The sequence below is a fragment of the Alnus glutinosa genome, chromosome 11, assembly GCF_958979055.1.
Source record: "Alnus glutinosa chromosome 11, dhAlnGlut1.1, whole genome shotgun sequence".
In the NCBI taxonomy this organism is placed as follows: Eukaryota; Viridiplantae; Streptophyta; class Magnoliopsida; order Fagales; family Betulaceae; genus Alnus; species Alnus glutinosa.
The window spans coordinates 5196102-5217023 of NC_084896.1; the positions used below are offsets into that span (position 1 = coordinate 5196102).

General features: G+C 36.6%; 3 protein-coding genes across 4 annotated transcripts; 2 read left to right on the top strand and 1 right to left on the bottom strand.

The window, feature by feature from the left end:
- Nucleotides 1-1769: 1769 nt before the first annotated feature.
- Nucleotides 1770-6362, bottom strand: LOC133882457 (L-ascorbate oxidase homolog). Its single transcript, XM_062321642.1, has 8 exons — nt 6086-6362; nt 5869-5978; nt 4269-4539; nt 4058-4160; nt 3616-3961; nt 3030-3398; nt 2376-2454; nt 1770-2182 (listed from the first exon to the last, which is right to left on the bottom strand). Exons 1-8 carry the CDS (start codon nt 6230-6232, stop codon nt 1970-1972), a joined length of 1638 nt encoding a protein of 545 aa, XP_062177626.1. The 5' UTR covers nt 6233-6362; the 3' UTR covers nt 1770-1969.
- Nucleotides 6363-9787: 3425 nt separating this feature from the next.
- Nucleotides 9788-11149, top strand: LOC133882690 (signal recognition particle 43 kDa protein, chloroplastic). The gene has a single exon (XM_062321898.1). The coding sequence runs from the start codon at nt 9801-9803 to the stop codon at nt 11046-11048; it is 1248 nt and encodes a 415-aa protein (XP_062177882.1). The 5' UTR covers nt 9788-9800; the 3' UTR covers nt 11049-11149.
- Nucleotides 11150-15583: 4434 nt separating this feature from the next.
- On the top strand, nt 15584-19458 carry LOC133882295 (uncharacterized). Of its 2 annotated transcripts, none has more exons than XM_062321431.1 (3): nt 15584-16203; nt 16528-16713; nt 18862-19458. In XM_062321431.1, the coding sequence occupies exons 1-3, from the start codon at nt 15748-15750 to the stop codon at nt 19129-19131; spliced, it is 912 nt and encodes a 303-aa protein (XP_062177415.1). In that variant the 5' UTR covers nt 15584-15747; the 3' UTR covers nt 19132-19458. The 2 variants fall into 2 exon arrangements, with proteins under 2 accessions (XP_062177415.1, XP_062177414.1); XM_062321430.1 differs by having other exon boundaries at nt 15587-16203; nt 18844-19458.
- Nucleotides 19459-20922: the final 1464 nt, after the last annotated feature.

Consider the following 20922-nt stretch of genomic DNA (forward strand, 5'->3'; position numbering starts at 1 on the left):
TTTGATTATACATTTCTTAAGATCACATGGAATCAAAGAAAGAGAAAAATGCAAAATTAGTCATTGTGGTTGGTCTAATTTACAAATTACTTTCTGTCATATCAAAGTGAATTCAGAAGTCTCTGGGACTTGTCAAAAATAATAATTTAGTCCATGAAATCAAATTCCGTTAAAACATTTGACGGATTTTATTATAAGGTGTTACGTCAACGGCAATAAAATGACGACATGTGTCATTCTTAATTAAAAAAATATAAATATATAAAACTAAAAAACTATATATATATATAAAAGGAAAAAAGGAAAGGGGTGGCGTGTCGCCACCCCCACCCCCACCCCCAGCCTGATCTAGGGGTGGCCGCTCCTCTTTTCTATTTTTTTTTTTTTAAAAAAAAAGTAGTTTTATATATCTATATTTTTTATTAAGAGACATGTGTTGTTATTTTATTGGCGTTAACGTGACACCTAACAGAATCTGTCAAATGTTTTAACGAAATTTTACTTCAGGAAATAAATTATTTTTTTGGCATATCTTAGAGACTTTTGAATTCACTTTGATACGACAATGAGCGATTTATAAATTAAGTCAATCACATGGACTGATTTTATTTGTCCCCGCTTTGGAGTGGGCCAGGTTGGCCTACTTTATGGGATTTCAGACCCTGGGATAATTAGTCCCTGGAAATAGAACTTGAGGTCGCCGGAAGCCTTCAATGTTTATGAGGCTAGTCAAATCAAGTCAGAGAAGGCATCAGACGTCTCCATTGGACCTTGTGCTTGACAAGGGCAAAATGAACATATAACATGTATGAGTATAAAAGGGAGTATCAGGATCTATTCTCTAGAGCCATTATTCTCTCTCTCTCTCTCTCTCTCTTTCCTTCTTACAAACACTGGACTGACTTGATCGTCGGAGGAGGCTCCGCCGGCCAACCCCCGGCGGGTCTTTCCTGTTTTGCAGGCCAGCATGAGAAGAAAGGACGTCTCTGATCATGCCACGTCATCGGCCCAAAAATATCATCAACAATATCAAACAAGTACAAATTCAATTAAGTATATGTGCCGGTCATTTCAAGCAAAAAATAGATTTGGTTTTGAACAAATCTATAAATAAGGAGGCTAGAGGTCTTTTTTTTATTAACAAATTTGGTTTAATTTCAACTGTAAATCGTTTAGTGGAGACATGAAAAAGCCAAATTTCTTAAGGAGCTAGGCTAGATCGAGGCCGGCTGGCTCTAATTTGTCAACTTAGGGTGCCGGATGGAATTAGAAATTTTATGGCTCATTTGAGTGTGTGATTTTTATTTTTTTTAAAAAAAAAATCAAAATTATGAATATCGAGATAATTTGTTTTTTGTTTTTACGTTTTGATGGTTTAGAAAACTTGAGATTTTTTTTAAAAAAAAAAAAAAAAAATTGGATAAAATTTGAATAGAATTTGAATTCTGAAAAACAGTATTTTAAAAACAAAAACCACCGAAACATGCTCTTTTATAAGAATATAGATTTTAAGGAAATATTTTAAATTTTAACTATACTCAGGTCCGCCTCTAGGTGTTATACTCTTGTAAGTATGCAATAATATATACAAGATTATTTCATGCCGAGCACAAATCTTATTAGCTGGCTCAATCAAGGGCTCGGGCGGGATTTGGTGCGCACTGCTCAGCTCGGCTCGACTCGATATCGTGATTATTTTATTAATAAATCAAGGAAAGAGGATGAAAATCTAAGAAATAAAGCCCAAGAACGGCATATATTCCTCAAGGTAAGCTTTAATCCACACAGCAAAATGAGTTTTCATTCAGCAAGAGTTAAAATAAAGAAATTGATTTGCAGAAGCATTAATAATATTACATAATTATAAACCAAGCAAAGAATTATATATAACGACTCGAGTTGAGTCGTCAATCATATATGTGTAGTACTTGTAATGGTTAATCCTCTATCTTCTTCTTCAGCTTCTGGTTTAAAGAGGTCTGGTTTGTCTGCCTGCAGCCCTGCCACAGAGAAGGGCATTCTTTGGAATGGGGAACTCATCCCTTATTGATTCCACAGGTGAATATACGCGGAGATAGAATTGTTGTCCGAGGTATTGCCGCGCCCAAAACTCAGTTCTTACATTCCACATTCCCACATTATCAAGTGCCATGTAAATAGCAGTCCATGACTTGGGATATACCTGCAGCCACCAAAGACTTTGATCAATGCACTAGCTAGGGGTGGCAAATCGTGTGCGGGTCAATGTCGGGGTACGTATGAGTATATATAAAACTGTATAGGTCAATCTTAACTCACAATCAGGCTCTTTAATCTTAATTCAATAATTTTATGTTGGGTTCGTGTTTGGTTCACACGTCGTGTCAAGTACTAACCTGTGTGGTAGAACGTGAAACGGCATCTCTTAGATTGTACTGATTTCGACTGGCTGGTGTCCAAACTCCTCCATCCATTCTGCATTACAACATCGGATTCAGATCAATACATGAATTGTGCGGCCCACATGGCATACACGCATACACTAATTAAGCACCATTTTTAGCTATTTAATTTTTGGGGAAATTTCACTTAATCCATTGAATTGTCACCGTTTTTTGTAATGACTGCCCAAAACTTCAAAAACTCTCAATTTAGTGTATTCTTCTTTCAATTATTTTCAATTTCACCAATTCGTTAGGATTTTTCATTAAATCCTGTCAAAATTTTTAAAATACCAATTTTTTTAAAAAAAATAAAAATAAAAAATCAAAGATTCAGGTGTAGGTATTTTTACAAATTCATTCAATATTGACCAACGCCTAAATCGTTGCAATTTTGTTTTTTGTTTTTTCTTTTTCTTTTTTCATAAAAGAAATGAGTATTTCAAAATTTTTGACACTCCTCCCTAATGGGTGGAATTGAAAAAAAATTAAAAGATAGATATACTAAATTGAGAGTTTTTGAAGTTTAAAAAGATAATTGCAAATGTAATTAAAGTTGACGAGGATTAAAGTGAAGTTTGTCATTAATTCTTGTATGCATGTTCTTACCCAACAACCCAGAAGGCGTATCCATCGATGTGCCAGCTCTGGACGACGTTCTCATGGTTCTGAAACACGATCTCAACAAAGGCTCGAAAGTCAGCACCCATAACTGATGTGTCAAGGTACATCTTTTTACCAGTAGGAGGACTATCCGAGATGCTTCCAACGCGAAAAACGCCACCAATCTTGAAGTAATCTGCAATCTTGAGGGGCGTGTCAGCAGGGACAAAAGACACGCTATTCACTGCATATCTTTGCTTGCCATCAACTTGAGCAGCCGAGCTCTCTAGCTTGATGGTCCTCGAAATGTTAATTAGACCATAGTGGTATGAGCCCTGTGGGTTTGGTCTTGGTCCACTTGCAGTAAGGTTGGTCCTGGAATGCACAAAAAGATACAAACACCTATTAAAACTGCACGTTTTGAAATCGCCAACTTAAACGGACCGTTAGCTAGTTGATCACATTGATATACAAGTATACTATTGAGTTGCATCTTATTTTGACCAGAGAAAAAATTGTCACTATGGGCCTAGAACATCCACTTTCTACTAGGAATCAAACCAAGAAAGCTAAAAAAATTCACTAGAAGTACCTGATTGCACGAGCCTGGTTAAGAGACCAAGCGATTTGGGTGGTCGGTCCACCAGGAATCTGGCCAGAAACAGGGCGGTTGGAGTTCTTGTAGTGAAGGGTGGCAGTAGTGGTGAGTACCCGTTTGGTGAATCGGGTTGAGACTGCGACAAAGTAATCCTGAGCCGGCTGATCCGCCGTGACTAGCACCGAATAAGATTGGCCTACATGGATGTCGAGCTCCGAGAAGGTGGTTTGCATCGTGTGGGTGCCCTCAACCTCAACAAGCTTCATCTTGTGGCCCTGAATCCTGAAGTTGAGTGAATTTTGGAGACCCACATTTGATATCCTAAGCCTATAGGTTTTCCCTATAAGAGGCAAAGGAATACCCATTAATTGTTACTCACTACAGGTAAAAAAAAAAAAAAAACTGTAGTGAAAGTGAAATTTTTTTGAAAAATTACCTTGTTCAAAAGTGAAAGATGTTCCATTTGATCCTCGACCATTGATTAGAACAGCATTGGGGATGGGAAGCCTATGACCACGATCTAAAATGGCCTTCAATTTCTGAAATAGTAACAAAACAATGTTAAAATATACTGAGGATATATATATATATATTCTTGTACCAACCAGAAAAAAGAAAAAAGAAAAAGAAGACACTTAATCTATTACCGTGTGATTAGTCTTGTACCAATCTCCAATGAGAAGAGTGTAATCCCCAGCAGGTTCAGGGAATGGGACGGGAATTCTAGGCCTGCTGAGGATTTTAATACCTCCAAAGCCACCAGCTGCCTTGTGGAATTGAAGAGATGGGAAGTAGAAAAAACTGCCTATTTGATCTTTCACCTGCAGTGTGTAGGTGAAGTTTTTGCCTGGAGGGATGGGGCATGTGGTTCCATACACTCCATCTTGGTAAGAATTTCTCCTCTGCTGAATCCCATTCCTGTTACATTTTTCCAATTCAGCTCGACTCCAAATTAAAGCCATTACAAGAAACTATGATCGATTATGCCTACATTTTCAAAACTAGCTAATGAATGTGTTAAAATCACAAATGCCTAGACAGCAAGGGTGAGCTCAAATGGTCAACTCGCTTGGTTAATATACGAGATCAACTGTTCGAGTTCTACTCAACAGATACATGATTTTTACACCCTACTTGGATTCCAAGTAGTAAAAAATAAAGCAAAAATTATCACAAATGCCTCGACGGTGAGTGTGAATTCGAATAGTCGACTCGTTTAGTTAATATCGATCACAAGATCGGTTGTTCAAGTCCCCACTCAACCGATACACGGTTTTTACAAGTAGCTTTGTGTGTATCCGAAATTTACGCATTGCTTTGAAATAATTCCAAGTCAAAAGAAAATATATATATATATATATATATATATATATATATATATATATATATATATATATATATATATATATATATATATATATATTTTTTTTTTTGAAACTTCTGTTTCATTTCAGGTCCCACACAAAGGCTAGTCACAGTCAAAGCATCAAGTGGGCTCATTACATGTTCTAGTCACAAAAGCAGCCTACCAATCACATTACATGTTTGACTAAGGTTGCATCTCATGAGTGATCGATGCCAACTGTAAATTTGAATTGCAGCTAATGATCTTCCACAAAGGCCTTTAATTTTTGCCCTCTACTTTTTCTTTTTTCTTTTTTTTAAAAAAAAAGTCTAAACAAAATATTATCATGTAATGTGATTATTACATGTACTTGTTATCGACATAATAACTATATCTATGATGTGATCCAACACCCAATTTAATTAGAAATAACATACAAAACTCTTAACTTAAAAAGATCTAACTAATCAACTAATCCTCTAATGATCCATAACACCAAGAATTAAAGTAGAGTTTGAAAGGGAAAAGGAGTAATATTAATCTTAATCAACAAATTAATCTCTAAATTAGAGGTGAATCCGGGACCATCTTTTTCGTGTCATGTCATAATATATGTTGAAGGACAATTACAACTTTACTTTATTAAATAAATGTTTGATTTGATTTTCATTTCTTGCTAAGTAGGACAAATATTCAGGATCTCTAAAGTCTAGTACAAAAATTTGTTTGAATATAGAAAATTAAAAAGACAAAGAAAAAAGAAAAAGAAAAAGAAACAATCTTTTTGGGTCATGTAAGTTTAAGAACATGGTGTTCACCAGCAGCAAGAGAGTAGCTAAGAATTAAGCAAAAACAAAAAGAATTGCTTGAGAAGGAAGATCAAATAGATCAAGATTTCTCACCATGACAAGAGGAAAGGCTCTGGTAAGCTGTTATGCACATTTATGATTAAATTGTCATTGGTAACGGAGTATATTTCCGGCCCCGGAAACTGGCCGTTGATGAGGATTCCCTGCAAGCCAACAGAAATTAACAGAAAAGGATGACATGCATTAATTAATGAAATGAATTATCGATCTTTCAGATCAAAACAACAAGCTAGCGGAGAAATCTACAAACCTGTTGACGAACTCCAAGGGGATATATGTCGCCATAGGTAACATTCCAGTTGAAGAACCTGTAAGGGTCCTCAGCATTTACGAAACCCAAGATCATAAAAATGGCAGACAAAAGCCATGCAGCAAATCGTGCTAGTTTTAGCAGCATTTTTGAGCAGGTGAAAGTACAAGCTAGCTTAGCTTGAAGCTAGCGTATCAATGGATGTAGAGAGAAATTAGTCTCTTCTGGAGTTTGAAGGGTTATGGAATGAGAGAGACACTTTATAATATTGCCAGAGGAAACTGAATAGGAGTCTATGAATCCGTGACGTATTTAAAGAGCCATACATGGAGGGAAGCTGTGCCCACTGCCCAACACCAAAAAAGAGATCAGTTAATTAAAGAGTTCAAAAAGAAAAGAAAAAAAATATTAACAATTAAAAAGGTTAAGGCCAATTTGGTGTCGGCTGGGTGTACCCTATCCGACAAGGTATGTTTCAAGTGAAATAGATAATCAAGATTAGTAAATATTACACTTCTTTCCCATCTAAAAATTAATTGGTGAAGGAAGTCAAAGTCTTTAATTTATGGCATTCAAAATTCACATTACAAGGTAGGATTTAAGGGCCATTTACTTGAGTAGAACGATATTGTTGCACCCCAACATCTTCATAATGCTAGACTAATGTGGCCATGCATATAAACTTTTAGATCCACTCTTGTTAAAATAAACAACTAAAGGCGGATGGACGTGAGATGAAGGTATAGTGTATAATATTACTCTAGCAATATATAACATAAATTAATTAATACTAAATACTATACTTCATTCCACTTCTATTTCAATGGGCTCGGTGCCCATCAGTTATTGTTATAATAAATAAATAAATAAATAAAATCTAAAAACGGATAAATATTACTACATCAATTCAATAAAATAGGGCTTATTATTTAGGATTACCCTGAAAACATATGAATATTTAGATTTGTAAGATCTAATCATTATTTAAAAATAGTTTATGTCCATTTCAACTTCAAATGGTGTTGGTGCGGCACTAGAAGCGGTACGTGGTGGGTCTACCCTAAAAATTCTTTATTTTCTCCATTCTCCACCGTAATGATCGATTAAGCCACTTAGATCCTAACACGTGGCGATCACAGGGGTGTAATTTGGGGTCGCTAGTTTGGGAATAAAACTCAGCATAACCGCGTGGCTTTGCTTTCCCATGTATGTGCTGGAAAATAGAGTAAATGGCCGTGATTTCTGACGGGACACACGGCATTCTCATGTGCCTAATTTGCTAATTTTCTCACTTCCCAAACACGCCACCTTCTGAAGCTTCCCGCCTCTTCCCTTTGTTTTGGTCTTCACTCCATGGTTGGCGTCATCAACGGGGCACGTTGTTTCTCTCGTTGGGTCCGCGTCAAATTGGAGGGTCAGGATGGAGTAGGTAGGCCCAACGGGGGAGATTGATGTTAAACACATTAAAAATAAATAATTATACGCGGAAACTATATATGATTGGCTTCTGGTCAGCCTTTATGCTTTTTGCCTGCTGTTGACAGAATATGAAAAATTAATGAATCAGGATTAATGATATAATTAATGTGTTTTGCATGCAGCCTTGAGTGCTGTAATCTAATGTTTTTGGCAGGCTTTGATACACCTGCCAAAAGATACCGAGGGAGATTAATTATATATATATATATATATATATATGTGGCGATGAATAAAAAAATAAATAAAAGGAAATTGCTATGAATTAGGAGAATTTCATTTTCCTGTCAATATCACATGTGAATATGAGACATGTCACATGCATGTAAATTATTTCAAGCAAATAATGACATTCTTGCCAAATGACACACATTCTTGATGAGGTAACGGCATTGGCCGGGCATGTAAGCTTTATGGTAGGGGGACTATGTCACTTAATTTGTGTGGGCGATAACAACTTAACAAGGGTCTAATATCATATAGTACGAGTTTAATTTGTGTGATTTTAATCTAAATTAATTTACTTAAAAAAAAAAAAAAAAAAAAAAAAGGCAATTTCTTGCTAGAACAAGTCCCACATGGATTGTTATGGTATTAGAATTTGGATGCTAGAGGATTTTATCAAGACAGAATATCTCATTAAAAGTTATCTTGGCTCTAGCTTAATTATCTTAGGGCATGAGTAGTTTAATTAAATAATAATAGTTGTAATTTTCTATCTAAGTCAGTCTTTTAATTATTTATAGCATTATGGTTCATAAGTTATTTAGTAGTAGGTTTCTATTGTTCATTGCAGGAGTTTATCTCCAAATCTTTTAGTTTGATTCAGTTTGAGTTGTATAGTCATGTAGTCCTCTATTTAAAGGGTGATCAATTAATAAAGAGGAAACAGAAAATTAATCTCAAGTTTTGTGTTTGAAAATGTGCTCTCTCAGAATCTAAAAAGTTTAGGTTCGTTCAGAACCTAACAATTAGATAAGATTGATAAGATGTACTTAGAAGTTCAACGTTTCCTCTTCTTGTCGATGATATTTTGAAAATTGTAGGCTTATTTTATTTTATTTTTTTATAAGAAAAAATTGTAGGGTTATTAGTCCTTCTTGTATTGCACTTTCTCCACTCTCTTAGATGTGTGATTCTAATGTAAATAAGGAAAACTAAATTTATGTTCCTTAAACTTATATTCAAATTGTAATGTTTCTCCAAATTGTAAAAAAAGTTATAATTGACCCCCTATACTACATAACCCTTTCTCATAAAATCTAAGGGCATAATTGCATTTTTTCACATAAAATGATAGGGGTATAATGGACATTTTACCTATTTTCCGTCATATTTATTAGAAAAATCTAATGGAGTAAGGTAAGTGAAATTGTGAAAGGATTAGATAATTTAGAGAGTCAATTGCAACTTTTTAAAGTTTGAGGAGGATATTAAAATTTGGGTGCAAGTTTAATAGTGGTAAGCATAGTTTTTCCTAATGAACATAAAGGGGTAACTCAATCGGCATTAGACAACGTATCATAAAAAAGGATGTTACTAGTTCGAATTTTCATTTTCTCTCTCTCCCTTCCCTTATTATATATATAAAAAATAACACAAATTTCCTACAAACTGGTTTGTAGAAAATTCATACAAAACCAACTGACACATATCACTATTAGAAGTTAATTTGTACAAAAATTTCTACAAACCAAAATATGTGCATGCGAGGGACACATTTTACTGTTAGCTGTTAGTATGTGCTATTAAAAAAAAAAAAAAAAAACAGGAGTATGGTTTTTTCTGTAAATAAATTTATTTTTTTAAAAAAAGTACACAATCGTTGTTTGTATTGCATGATGGTTCTAAACAAAAGACATGCACCCCACAAAATCCCTGCCAACAATTTAATGAGTATGACTGACATTAATATCTTTATTCCGTTGGTGCAAACATTTTGAACCCCAAACATTGTGTGTGCGCTCTGAAGCCCATCTAAAAAGCAGCTCGAAAACCAATATTTTTCCAGCCTTTTTGTCCTTTTTAGGCCCCACTTTTTTCTTTTGACCTGACCCAGAAGGCCCTTTTCCCATCAATAAGGCCAAATCAAACCTTAATTGGGCCATACTCGTCCTCCACCGACACAGCTCACGATCATTTCTACTTGGCCCAATGCCATTTTTGTGGCCAGAAATCAATACCACAAAAATTACGTGGCCAAGGCAAAAAAACAAACCAATTGCAGAAACACCAACATATGGACATAACCATGATAATGGATTATGGATGTGGTTCCTTATCCCAAACCCACTTCCTAGATTACACTGCGCCTACCATTGCCAACTCAGTCCGTTCTCTAACCCACCCATCTCCTCCAAACATCACGCCGGCTCTAACACTACCCATGGACGCTCTCGCAGTGAACCGATCTCTCTCTCGCCTCAAACCCAGAACCGTCCCTTCTTCTTTTCCTTCCCAACAACAACTCGCCCTCAAACCAAACCATGGCACCCCTAACCTCACTGTCTATGCCATCCAAAACCAAGAGAATCGCTTCCAGGAAACGCTTCCAAGAAACAGCAACGAAGACGAGTCCTACGGCGAAGTCAACAAGATCATCGGTGGCAGAGCAGTGGGAGGTGGGACCGCGATGGAGTACTTGATCGAGTGGAAAGACGGGCATGCCCCGTCCTGGCTCCTGTCGGATTACATAGCTAAAGATGTGGTGGCGGAGTACGAGACTCCGTGGTGGACCGCAGCCAAGAAAGCCGACGAGCCGGCTCTCCAGCGGCTCGCCGAGGAGGACATGCGTGACGTGGACGCCGTGGACAAAGATGGGCGGACGGCGCTTATTTTTGTTTCCGGGCTCGGCTCCGAGCCGTGTGTCAAACTCCTAGCCGAAGCCGGCGCGAACCTGGACCATCGCGATAATAGCGGCGGCTTGACGGCTCTTCATATGGCGGCTGGGTACGTTAAGCCAGGCGTGGTTAAGGTGTTGTTGGAGCTCGGTGCGGACCCAGAGGTGGAAGATGATAAGGGACGTAGGCCGTTGGATTTGGCGAAAGAGATATTGACGGTTACGCCTAAAGGAAACCCCGTGCAATTTGCTAGGAGACTGGGGCTGGAGAGTGTGATTAGGATGTTGGAGGAGGCAATATTCGAGTACGCGGAGGTGCAGGAGATATTGGAGAAGAGAGGGAAGGGTGATAATGTGGAGTATTTGGTCAAATGGAAGGACGGTGAAGATAATGAGTGGGTCAAAGCTGGGTTGATAGGGGAGGACCTGGTGAGGGACTATGAGGCTGGGCTGGAATATGCTGTGGCAGAGGGAGTGGTGGGGAAGAGAGTTGGTGATGATGGGGGCAAAGAGTACTTGGTGAAATGGACGGATATGGATGAAGCCACGTGGGAGCCTGAGGAGAATGTTGATCCTGAACTAATCAAAAAGTTTGAGGAGGCCCAGATGGTGGAGGCCCAGGCTCAATTGAGTAAGGATGGGACATAAAAATTATTCGGGCTTTTGATATTGGGTTTTCTGTTCATTTCTGTTGTTATTTGAAATGAGGCTTACTGTGATTGGGCAGCAAAAAAAATTTCTCCTTCCAAGATTTTGTAAAGCATGATAAGCATTATTAAAAACCACAAATTGGGCTCCACGATTAAGTGACTTTTGTAAATGGACGAGGAATTTAGGCCTAGCAACCTGGGTTGGTTTGTCGGGTGAACCAATCTGCCAATTTATTAAAATTCAATCTTGACACGACTCGTTATTTGAAAACTAACTCAAATAAATAAATGTCCAATTTAATTCGGCATGCATAATTGGCTTACTTTATTTGTAGTTTTAGAAATTTTTGTTTTTGTTAAAAAGAAAAAAAGACAAAAATTTGATTTTAGTATGCTGGTTAAACAGTTCACTCATTGGTTAAGCGGTATTACCTGAAATTGACCGGTATTTAGTCATTTGTTAAACGGGTTAATTCAAGTAGGCCTGATATGACCCGAACTCAATTATATAAAATCTTAACTCGTTAATTTTGTGTTAAATTTGCACGTTGTATCAAAAATTGACAGCCCTACCAATTAGGTTGTTGCCGGGATATATATATATATATATTCAATTGTTCGAACATACAACTCACATATAAGATTGACATGTGTCATTTTGTTAAAGCATCTCACATATTTTTTTAATTAAAAAAAATGTGTTTCTCACATATTTAAAGGATATATAGCATTCTAATATGTGAATTATATGAAATTTCCTGCAAATTAATTAGTAAGAAATTTTTGCCCGTCCAAAGTTTACAAAATTAAATTCGGAGACAAATGGTTGTCTTTATAGAATGGACAAAGTGCTAATTGGACTTGCCGTGGATTCAAATTAGATTGGTCTGAATATTTCCTCAATCAAGGAGTATTAGTAGGCGTACGTGATGCCACAATCTAAGGTCTAAACTAGCTCTTGTCCAATAGCGCCAGCAAGTCAGTAACTAATGAAGTAGACCTGGAAAAAGACTAAATCCATGATTAATACTTCCTTCATACACCATTGTCACTTGGCCCGTGAAAACGCCTGTCTTTGTCAATTGTTGGGTGGGGGCACGTATATCCTTGATTGGTGCCATTAGATGAATGCCTTAAATAATATTTATTAGAGTTATATGTATATATCATAGGATGAGTAATTAGGAAGATAGGGATACCTTACAATGTGCCTGAATCACGCTGTAATTTGGACAGATCACATAGGAGGGGAGTTGTAAATTTTAGATTGTTCGAGCAAATAGGCCATGCATTCCAAATTGCCTAAGGTAGATAGATCCCACAGTCTCGCTGTTCTCTTTATGTGAGTTGCTCAAATTGTACTGCAATTCAGGCATATGATAGTAAGAAATTAAGATTCTAATTAGAACCCAATAATAATATTAGAAAATGGTTAATAAGTTATTTGATATAACTTTAAATTTAAGATGATATCCTAACAAACTATAGTAAGACCTTAAAGGTATTGTCTTTTTTCAGGATTAGGTGTGCTGTAATATTTTTTTACCGTTTACATTTAATTTTAAGTGTTTTATGAAAACACATAGAAAGTAAAATTAAATTTGAACTTTAAAAAAAATTATAGTATATATACTGTATTTTTTTTTTTTTTTTTTACTACACCTAAACTATATCTTTTAACCATATACAAGTGCGAAGATAATCATCTAAACTCGGATTGGAAGATTTTGTCAATAATCTCATACATCTTAATTGAATGGGTCTTTTTCCCCATATTTAATAGAAAAATTCCCAATTTTCTTTTCCTTCTTTTAGATCTTCATCTAGATAGTAAAAAGAGAATGATTCGCCTAAAAAATAACTTCAATAAGGACTTCGTATAATTCTACGCTGCCGCTTGAGACTTTGAGTGACTCTAGTCTTTTGTTTTCCACTTCATAGCCATCTTACTTTCGTTGTTGGGTCTCGCTGTCTTCCACCGGCCACTCTCACCGGATGTAGAAGCTTAGAGCTTTTTCAAGCTACTCTAGTCTTCTGTTTGTCAGTTTCTCTAGATTTTTAAATGTTTGTAACTTTTTTTCTTTTTATTTTATTTATTTTGCAAGCCAATTTGAGAGTTGCTTTGTTTTTTTAAGCCTGTTCTGAAACTCTGCCCCGCCACTGACTTGGCAATAGTATTTAATTACAAAATTGCCATTCATTCAGAAATTTGTCGATAAAATATTATAACTAATGGACTTTGGCTGTGGCCGAGGCAAAACCTCCAAAGTTAAGTGTGCTCATGGTCAAACCGGGGACATTCGGTCCGGTTAACCCGGTTAGGATTGTGTGTCTATAAATAGGCTGTTACCCTATATATATATATATTTACATTCTAATTTTTGAGTTTATTTTGCTCTCCAATATTTTCAAAATTGTCTATCAAAATTGATTTAAGCATCGAAACTAATGAGGTCGAATTAGAAGACAACAACGAATTATTAAGCGACACGTCACCATACCGAAAACTATTATAACATAAACGAATATAAACATGTGATTGTGAGAAATTACTTATAGACTCACTTGTTCGGTTAAATGGTTGAACATCTCAATTTTTATTTGGTCAAACAAATTCTATAAATAATTTTTTATAATTATTTATCCAAATTTTCTTTTTTTCGAACAAATAATTAAATGAAAAGATCTGATCTCCGTTTCGGCCACTGCATTAAACCGATACACTCACCTAAAACGGAAGGCAAGCTTGACACCATTAAAGAAACTAGTAAGTGGAAATTAACAGAAGTGGGTCCATCGTAATGACAGCTTGCACAGTTGCACCAGTCGGTAAATTTACTTGCCATTACTCATCAATTACAGACCGTTGATTACAAATCCAGCAAACAAAAGATAAAGACCGAAAAAGAAGAAGAAAAGTCAATTAAATGGAAGCATACTATGGGTCCAACTCTGCAACCCTAACCTGCACGCCATTGTAACAAAAACCATCACCTACATGCTTTCATGGCCCAACACTGACCGATTCATTTCAAACCGCCAGGCCAATTTCGCATGATTCCAACAATACCCTTACTCGAGACCCCTCTCCCGGTCTCCCCCTCATGTTTAAGTTTTAACTAGGGTTAAGGCGGACATTCCAATACTCTCTCTTCAGTCTTCTGTCACCCCCACCATACCACACATGCATCCATCCCTGTGCTGTCAACAATCAACTGAGCGTGCATCGCACCTCCACTGTCATGGTTTAGCCATGCCCCCCATTCTCATTCCTTCCGGCCCATCGGATTATCCAACCGTCAAAAGAATTGAAATCAACGAATTATTAGCGCTGAATAACAACCCATCGGATTTTAGGTTGGTGCCAAAGTTTTTGTGAACAGGAGGAAATTTAATAGTTATTAATTTTAAATTTAATGCTAATTTTAAAAGTTATATTACTATTTAAAAAAATAATAATAATTTCATATAAATGTGTTGAAGTATCGACCGTCTTGATTTAGAAGTATTGAACTTCCAAATGTCTCAAACCGAAGCATCTAATTTTTCAAACGTCTCAATTACAGATACTTTGTTAGAATTTGTTGTTAAATCATGCCAAAATCTCTAAAATACTTCTCATTTTTTTAGAGAAAAAAAAAATGCTAAGATTTGGGTGTTGGTTAAAATTTAACAGCATTTACAAAAATACCCATGCCTAAATCTTTGAAAAATTTTATAATTTAAAATAAATAAATAAATAAATACAAGGGTATTTTGAAAATTTTGACAAGATTTAACGGCAAATCCTTATGGATTACTTTTTATTGAGACGTTTGAAAACTTGAATATTCTAATTTAAGACGTTTGGAAGTTTAGTACCCCTAAATCAAAATGGCCAATACTTCAATACTCTTATGTAAAGTTATCAAAAAAAAGCAAAAAAAAAAAAAAAAGAAAAAAAGAAAGAAAGAGGGACATAATTCATACTTATAACATTATTCAAAATTAAAATATAATTTTATGTTTTGAATTATTTATTAATATATCTATTATGAAAAAAAAAAAAATTAACAAACATGTGAAATTAGGACTTTTTATCCCTCCTAAAGTTATGCTTAAGATAATTTTTGGTATAAGATCTAAATTATTGAATAAAATTAATAATTAAAAATTGAAAACCTCTACCAATAAATTATTACATTTTTCTTTATGTGTAATAGGTTATCACCTAGAGTAATGTTATAGTCACACCGTCCAGCACGTGGCATAATCAAGAACGCGTTACATAAGTTTCGTGACTGAGGGGTGATGTAAGACATGAATAATGTTACATATAAACATTATATATTTAAATTTTAAAAATAACATTTAATTTGTAATATATTATTATTAAAATTTGATTTAGTGATAATTTTAAAAGTTAATTAAAAAATAAGAATATTGCATATTCTCCCGCGAACAGTGAAGCAGCGCGTGGTGTCAAGCAAAGCGTGAAATATACGCCCACAGTCCACAGAGGATGCTGATCGTAGTGATGACAATGGAGATGGAGTATCCAAATTAATTAACAAACATCGAACCTCGCAATTCAGAGTACTTCCACACAAAAGTGACCCAACTCTGTTTCTTTAGCATTTACCTGTCACTTTCTTTCTCGTACACATAACCCCACAAACCCCCCCCTAATCTCGTCTGTGGGTGTGTTTCTCTCTGTTATGGCTGTGACAATGCACGTGAAGTCCGACTCGGAGGTGACGAGCATGGACCATGGCTCCTCACCCCCGCGCTCGCCTCGTAGACTCGTCTACTTCGTGCAGAGCCCGTCGAACCACGACGTCGAGAAAATGTCCTACGGGTCCAGCCCCATGGGCTCCCCGCACCACTACTACCACTGCTCGCCGATCCACCACTCCCGCGAGTCCTCCACCTCGCGCTTCTCCGCGTCCCTCAAGAACACCAGAAACCACTCCGCCTGGAAGAAGATTCAGAAGGAGCCAGAGTCCGACGACGACGACGACGAAAACGACGACGGAGTTGGCACCTTCGGGGGTTTGGGCCGCAATCTGAGGTTGTATATTTGCTTCGTTTTCCTCTTCGTCGTGCTCTTCTCAGTTTTCTCGTTGATTCTGTGGAGTGCGAGCAAGGGTTACAAGCCTAAGGTCTTCGTTAAGGTACTCTCTCTCTCTCTGCTCAGACAGGACCGAGTCGAGTACGCGACTCGGTTGAAAAACTGCCCCCGAGTGGTGGACTCAGTTTCACCCGGTGTTTACCCGGGAAACTCGGGATTATATGACGTTTATAACTTTGACCGTCACGTCATTTTCTATCAAATTACGTAGATTTTGTCATATAATCCAAGTTATTTAATTAAAATTAATATATTCATTGTAAAATAATTTGAAAAATCTAAAAGAGTATGATGGATCGATTAAATTATTAAATTTGGAATTAAAAAAATGTATAGTAATGTTTGTCAGTTTTGATTTCTGGGGCAGAACATAGTGTTCGAGAACTTCAACATCCAGGCGGGGAGTGATCACTCAGGCGTGGCAACAGATATGCTGTCGTTGAATTCGACGGTCAAATTGGTGTACAGAAATCCTGCCACGTTCTTCGGCGTCCATGTCACGTCCACTCCCTTGGAACTTCACTATTACCAGCTCCAGCTTGCCTCGGGACAGGTCAGTAAAATTTGTGTAGATCAGTATGAAAAGTCTGTTTAATCCCTGTCAAAAATATAAATCGAGTTGTATTTGTGGGTGATTTTGGTCATTTCGAGTCCTTAGGCGTGGGGTAATTACTTCCATGGTCTTGTCACCTTGAGGGGTGAGCGCCGCAGAGGAAGTTTGAATTTGATTGGTCCTTTCTTTGTTAGAGTGCCTGCAGAATTTTAAAGGCTGGCACTAGCCTGCAGCAACCAGAATCCGAGACTTTACGTTGAAAAGCTCAACAGGGTCCACTTTTATGTTTGTATTTGCCTGATTTGTCAACAAGGTTCCTTCGGAGGGATCGTTGCATTGCCTGGATTCTTTGGGACTTGGGAGTGTAGGGTATTGTAAAGAAAAAGAAAAATATTAAACTGTTTGGCATTAGAAATGAAATTTTATTCCATCCGAGTTTTTTCTAAAACTCACCCACCCGCCCAAAAACCCGAATTTTGACCCCAATTTTGAAATTACTGGTGGGACCCAGCGCAGAAAAAGTTGACTAAAAAAATATTAATATTAATAATTTAAATCAATATAAAATAAAAAAAAATTAATATTAATAATTTAAATAAAAAAAAATAAAAGAAATTAAAAAAAAAAAACAGAGGGGTGGCTGCCCCCGACTATTGGGGGTGGCCGCGCGGCCACCCCCGACCCTGGGGGGAGGCCGAGCGGCCTCCCCCGACTACTGGGGGTGGCCGCGCGGCCACCCCCGACCCTTGGGGGAGGCCGCGCGGCCTCCCCCGACTACTGGGGGTGGCCGCGCGGCCACCCCTGACCCTTGGGGGTAGCCGCGCGGCCTCCCCCGAGTACTGGGGGTGGCCGCGCGGCCACCCCCGACCTCCTCTGGGGGTGGCGCGCGGCCACCCCAGCCACCCTTGCTTCATTTTTTTTTTTTTTTTTTTTTAAATTTTAAATTTTAAATTTTAAATTTTGATTTCAATTATTTTTTTTAAAAAAATTATTTATTTATTTTTAATTAAATAATCAATATATAATAAATTATTATTATTTAAATTATTATTTCACACAACTTTTCAAAATACCAATCATTATACACAACTTTTTAAACTATCAATCATTTCTTACCATTAAAATATAATATTTTTCAATCTCAAAATTCAACACCCAAACACAATTTCTTACCTTGATATTTGTCTAATTCTCAAAATTCAATACCCAAACGCACTATAAGCTTCCTTTTATATATATATATATTTGGGGTGACAAATATATATATATAATCAATTTTTTTAAGGAAAAGGGGGAGACAAAGGGGGGATGAGGGGTGCATTTCTAGCATTTCTCCAGCTTTCGGTACTCAAATCCCATAGAAAGCTTGGGTCTTGCATAGGGTGTAATAGAGTTTTCTCAAATGAACAGTTCTGATTGTACTAGCAATGTCAAAAAGAAAATAGAATTGGATGTTTTAGGTGGGGTGGCCGAACCACCACCCTCTTCGGCCACCTCAACACAACCACCAAACTCAATATTTTTTTTTTCTCCTTTTTTGCATTGTTGGCAAGATCCGGACCGTTTATTTAAAATGAACCGTCCAGGAAAAATCATGGGTCTGTTTGTTAATGTGTTTTGGGTGTATTTTTTGTTTGAAAAAATATTCTGATATGACAAAAGGGTGATAACAGTTTTAACTTTTTAGTGTTTTGGGTGGAATCAAATCCCATGCAATACCTAGGTATAAATACGGTGCAATAGATTTTCTTGTTCACATGAAATTAGAGATATTCATACAAAGTTCTTTCATAAAAACAGATCAAGACATAGGTCATAATATTTTAACTCAACTCAATAAACTTTAATACCAACTATATGGTATGGGTTACATAGATCTTTTTACACCATTTGATCCTATTTAGGGTCATGTTCTCATTTACCTCTTTAACAATGTACTATTGTAACTGTAAGTTTATCTTTAACATGGTCTCGTTGGCTTGAACTTCTAAACTAGCTAAGCTATAATTTTATTGCATAAGGTTATATATTTTGTTTATAATTTGGTCTCTGAATAAATTGAATTTGAATATGCCTCATGATCTTTGTGATGTTCTTATCTAATTAACATGTAACGAATTAATGTAATAGATGAAAAAGTTTTATCAGTCGAGGAAGAGCCAGCGAACGGTAGTGACAGTAGTGGTAGGGCATCAAGTGCCACTCTACGGCGGGATTGCGGCAATTCCGAACACGAGAGAGCACCATGAGAAAATGGCAATTCCAATGAACCTAACGCTTGTCGTGAGGTCGAGGGCCTACATTTTGGGAAGACTAGTGAAGTCCAAGTTTTATAGGAGAGTCCAATGCTCTGTAACTCTTAGAGGCAATAGACTCGGCAAACCCCATAATTTGACAAAGTCTTGTGACTACCGGTAAATGATCTACACTTACTGGGGTTTGCCATGTATATTTCATTTCTTGTATGTAAGATATATGATAACAAGATCTGCTAGCCTTTCATCTTTGATTGTTGACAATAGTGGAATTTATTGATGAATCAAGAATTGCTGGGGAAATGTGTTATGGGAGATGAATGACGGAAATTCGATATTGCGGATAGTTATGACATGTTAAATTGACAAATAGGATATCTTTGGGGTTCCATGTATTCAGTCAATGATGTCATATGCCCAATGAATGAAGTGTACCCGATTGTCATTTCTAGAATATTAGTAAAAATATGCTATGGCCTTTAGATGATGAGTGAGATTTGTGTTCTCCAAGTTAACTGCTACTGTGATGAAGATACTGTACTGGGATTCAGTAAAGCTTTGACAAAATACTGATTTTCTTGTGATGTTAATGTGGTATGGGGTTTGGTAACCTTGTTTAGAGCTTCTGTTTGTATGTTTGCTTGTGTATATATCTAATTGTGTGTGTGTATATATGCATGTTCCTTCCGTTGTTTTTGTATATGTAAATGTAGAACCCCTGTGATCTGATGGGCAGCCAGTGGAGCATCAGATTTTGAAGCACAATAAGCAGAGACTAAACAGGTCCAAAATATCCCATTTCAATCTTTTATTTCATTTATACCGAATCGGATCTTTTAAAAGGGTAAAATTGTTAATTTATATTTTTAAAACAATTTTGCCTTTTTAAAAAAAAAAAAAAGAATCGACTCTTCTTCGGTTCATTTGAACAACACCCACACCCACTCCCCTACACCTGGTTCTGGCTCAAATAAGTTCTCAAACTACAAGAGTTATCCGGAGTGTGTTCGTAGATGATACTAAGCATTATTGTTAGGTTTGTAATAAGGTTGGCCATTCTGCATTGAGTTGTTACCAAAGATTTGAATACTCTTTTCAGAAAGATTCAACCCCACTAATGCAAGCATTCACTGCTGCCCCTCAGTCTACCACTAATTCAACCAATCATGCCCAATTGAGCTCTAAAGACATAAAGCAATAAGAGAAAAATGTGGTCTCTAACCCTTTCACATGCGGAGGTAGATCATATATTAATTTAACTACATAATTTTGTGTACCTCTCTCTTTCTTCTTCTATATGTTTAGTTTATTATGAGTTTCTTGATAGTATCAGACTCATCAGCTACTGCTAGTCTTCGATCCCAAATGGCCCTGTAGACTCGAAGTTTTGTTTTCTTCATTTTCCCGGCAATGCCTCCCTCCTAGGACTCCCCACCGCCTGCTACACAGAATCTCATCAGCTTCATCCAATGGTTCTCTAGTAGTCGAGCTCACAATCAGTTTTTGATGCTTGCGACATTAGATCCCGTTTAGGAAAATAAAATAAAATCACGCCATTCTATTTTCAAACTCAAGTTTCCACAACCTTTTACCTTTAATTTGAGGGGATGTTAGAATATATGGATATGATTCCATATTAGGTTTAAATTCATTGGAGGATATTTATCTTTTATGATTTGATTACCATACTTATCTTATCTTCACATACCTCAATTCTGCTATAAATATGAGATCATTTTTTATGTAAACAAATCAAGAAATAAGAGCAAAATGTAGCCTCTAAAACTTTCACATGTAAATATAGGTCATAGATCAAACTATGTAATTCTTGTGCCCCTCTCTCTTTCAACTTGGTGTTAACCCGGTATATATATATATATATATATATTACATCTGTATCTAACATGGTCACAAAAAAGTTTTACTGAACAATTCTTGATGTTAACATAAGATT

Excerpts from the sequence above, each read along its gene's own strand:
- LOC133882295 (XM_062321430.1), top strand. The coding sequence starts at position 15,748 with ATGGCTGTGACAATGCACGTGAAGTCCGACTCGGAGGTGACGAGCATG. Across the intron at positions 16,204-16,527 it reads AGCCTAAGGTCTTCGTTAAG|AACATAGTGTTCGAGAACTT; the intron begins GTACTCTCTCTC and ends TTTCTGGGGCAG. Across the intron at positions 16,714-18,843 it reads TCCAGCTTGCCTCGGGACAG|ATGAAAAAGTTTTATCAGTC; the intron begins GTCAGTAAAATT and ends TTAATGTAATAG.
- LOC133882457 (XM_062321642.1), bottom strand. The coding sequence starts at position 6,232 with ATGCTGCTAAAACTAGCACGATTTGCTGCATGGCTTTTGTCTGCCATT. Across the intron at positions 4,161-4,268 it reads GGTACAAGACTAATCACACG|AAATTGAAGGCCATTTTAGA; the intron begins GTAATAGATTAA and ends TTACTATTTCAG. Across the intron at positions 3,962-4,057 it reads ATCTTTCACTTTTGAACAAG|GGAAAACCTATAGGCTTAGG; the intron begins GTAATTTTTCAA and ends TGCCTCTTATAG.
- LOC133882690 (XM_062321898.1), top strand. The coding sequence starts at position 9,801 with ATGGACATAACCATGATAATGGATTATGGATGTGGTTCCTTATCCCAA.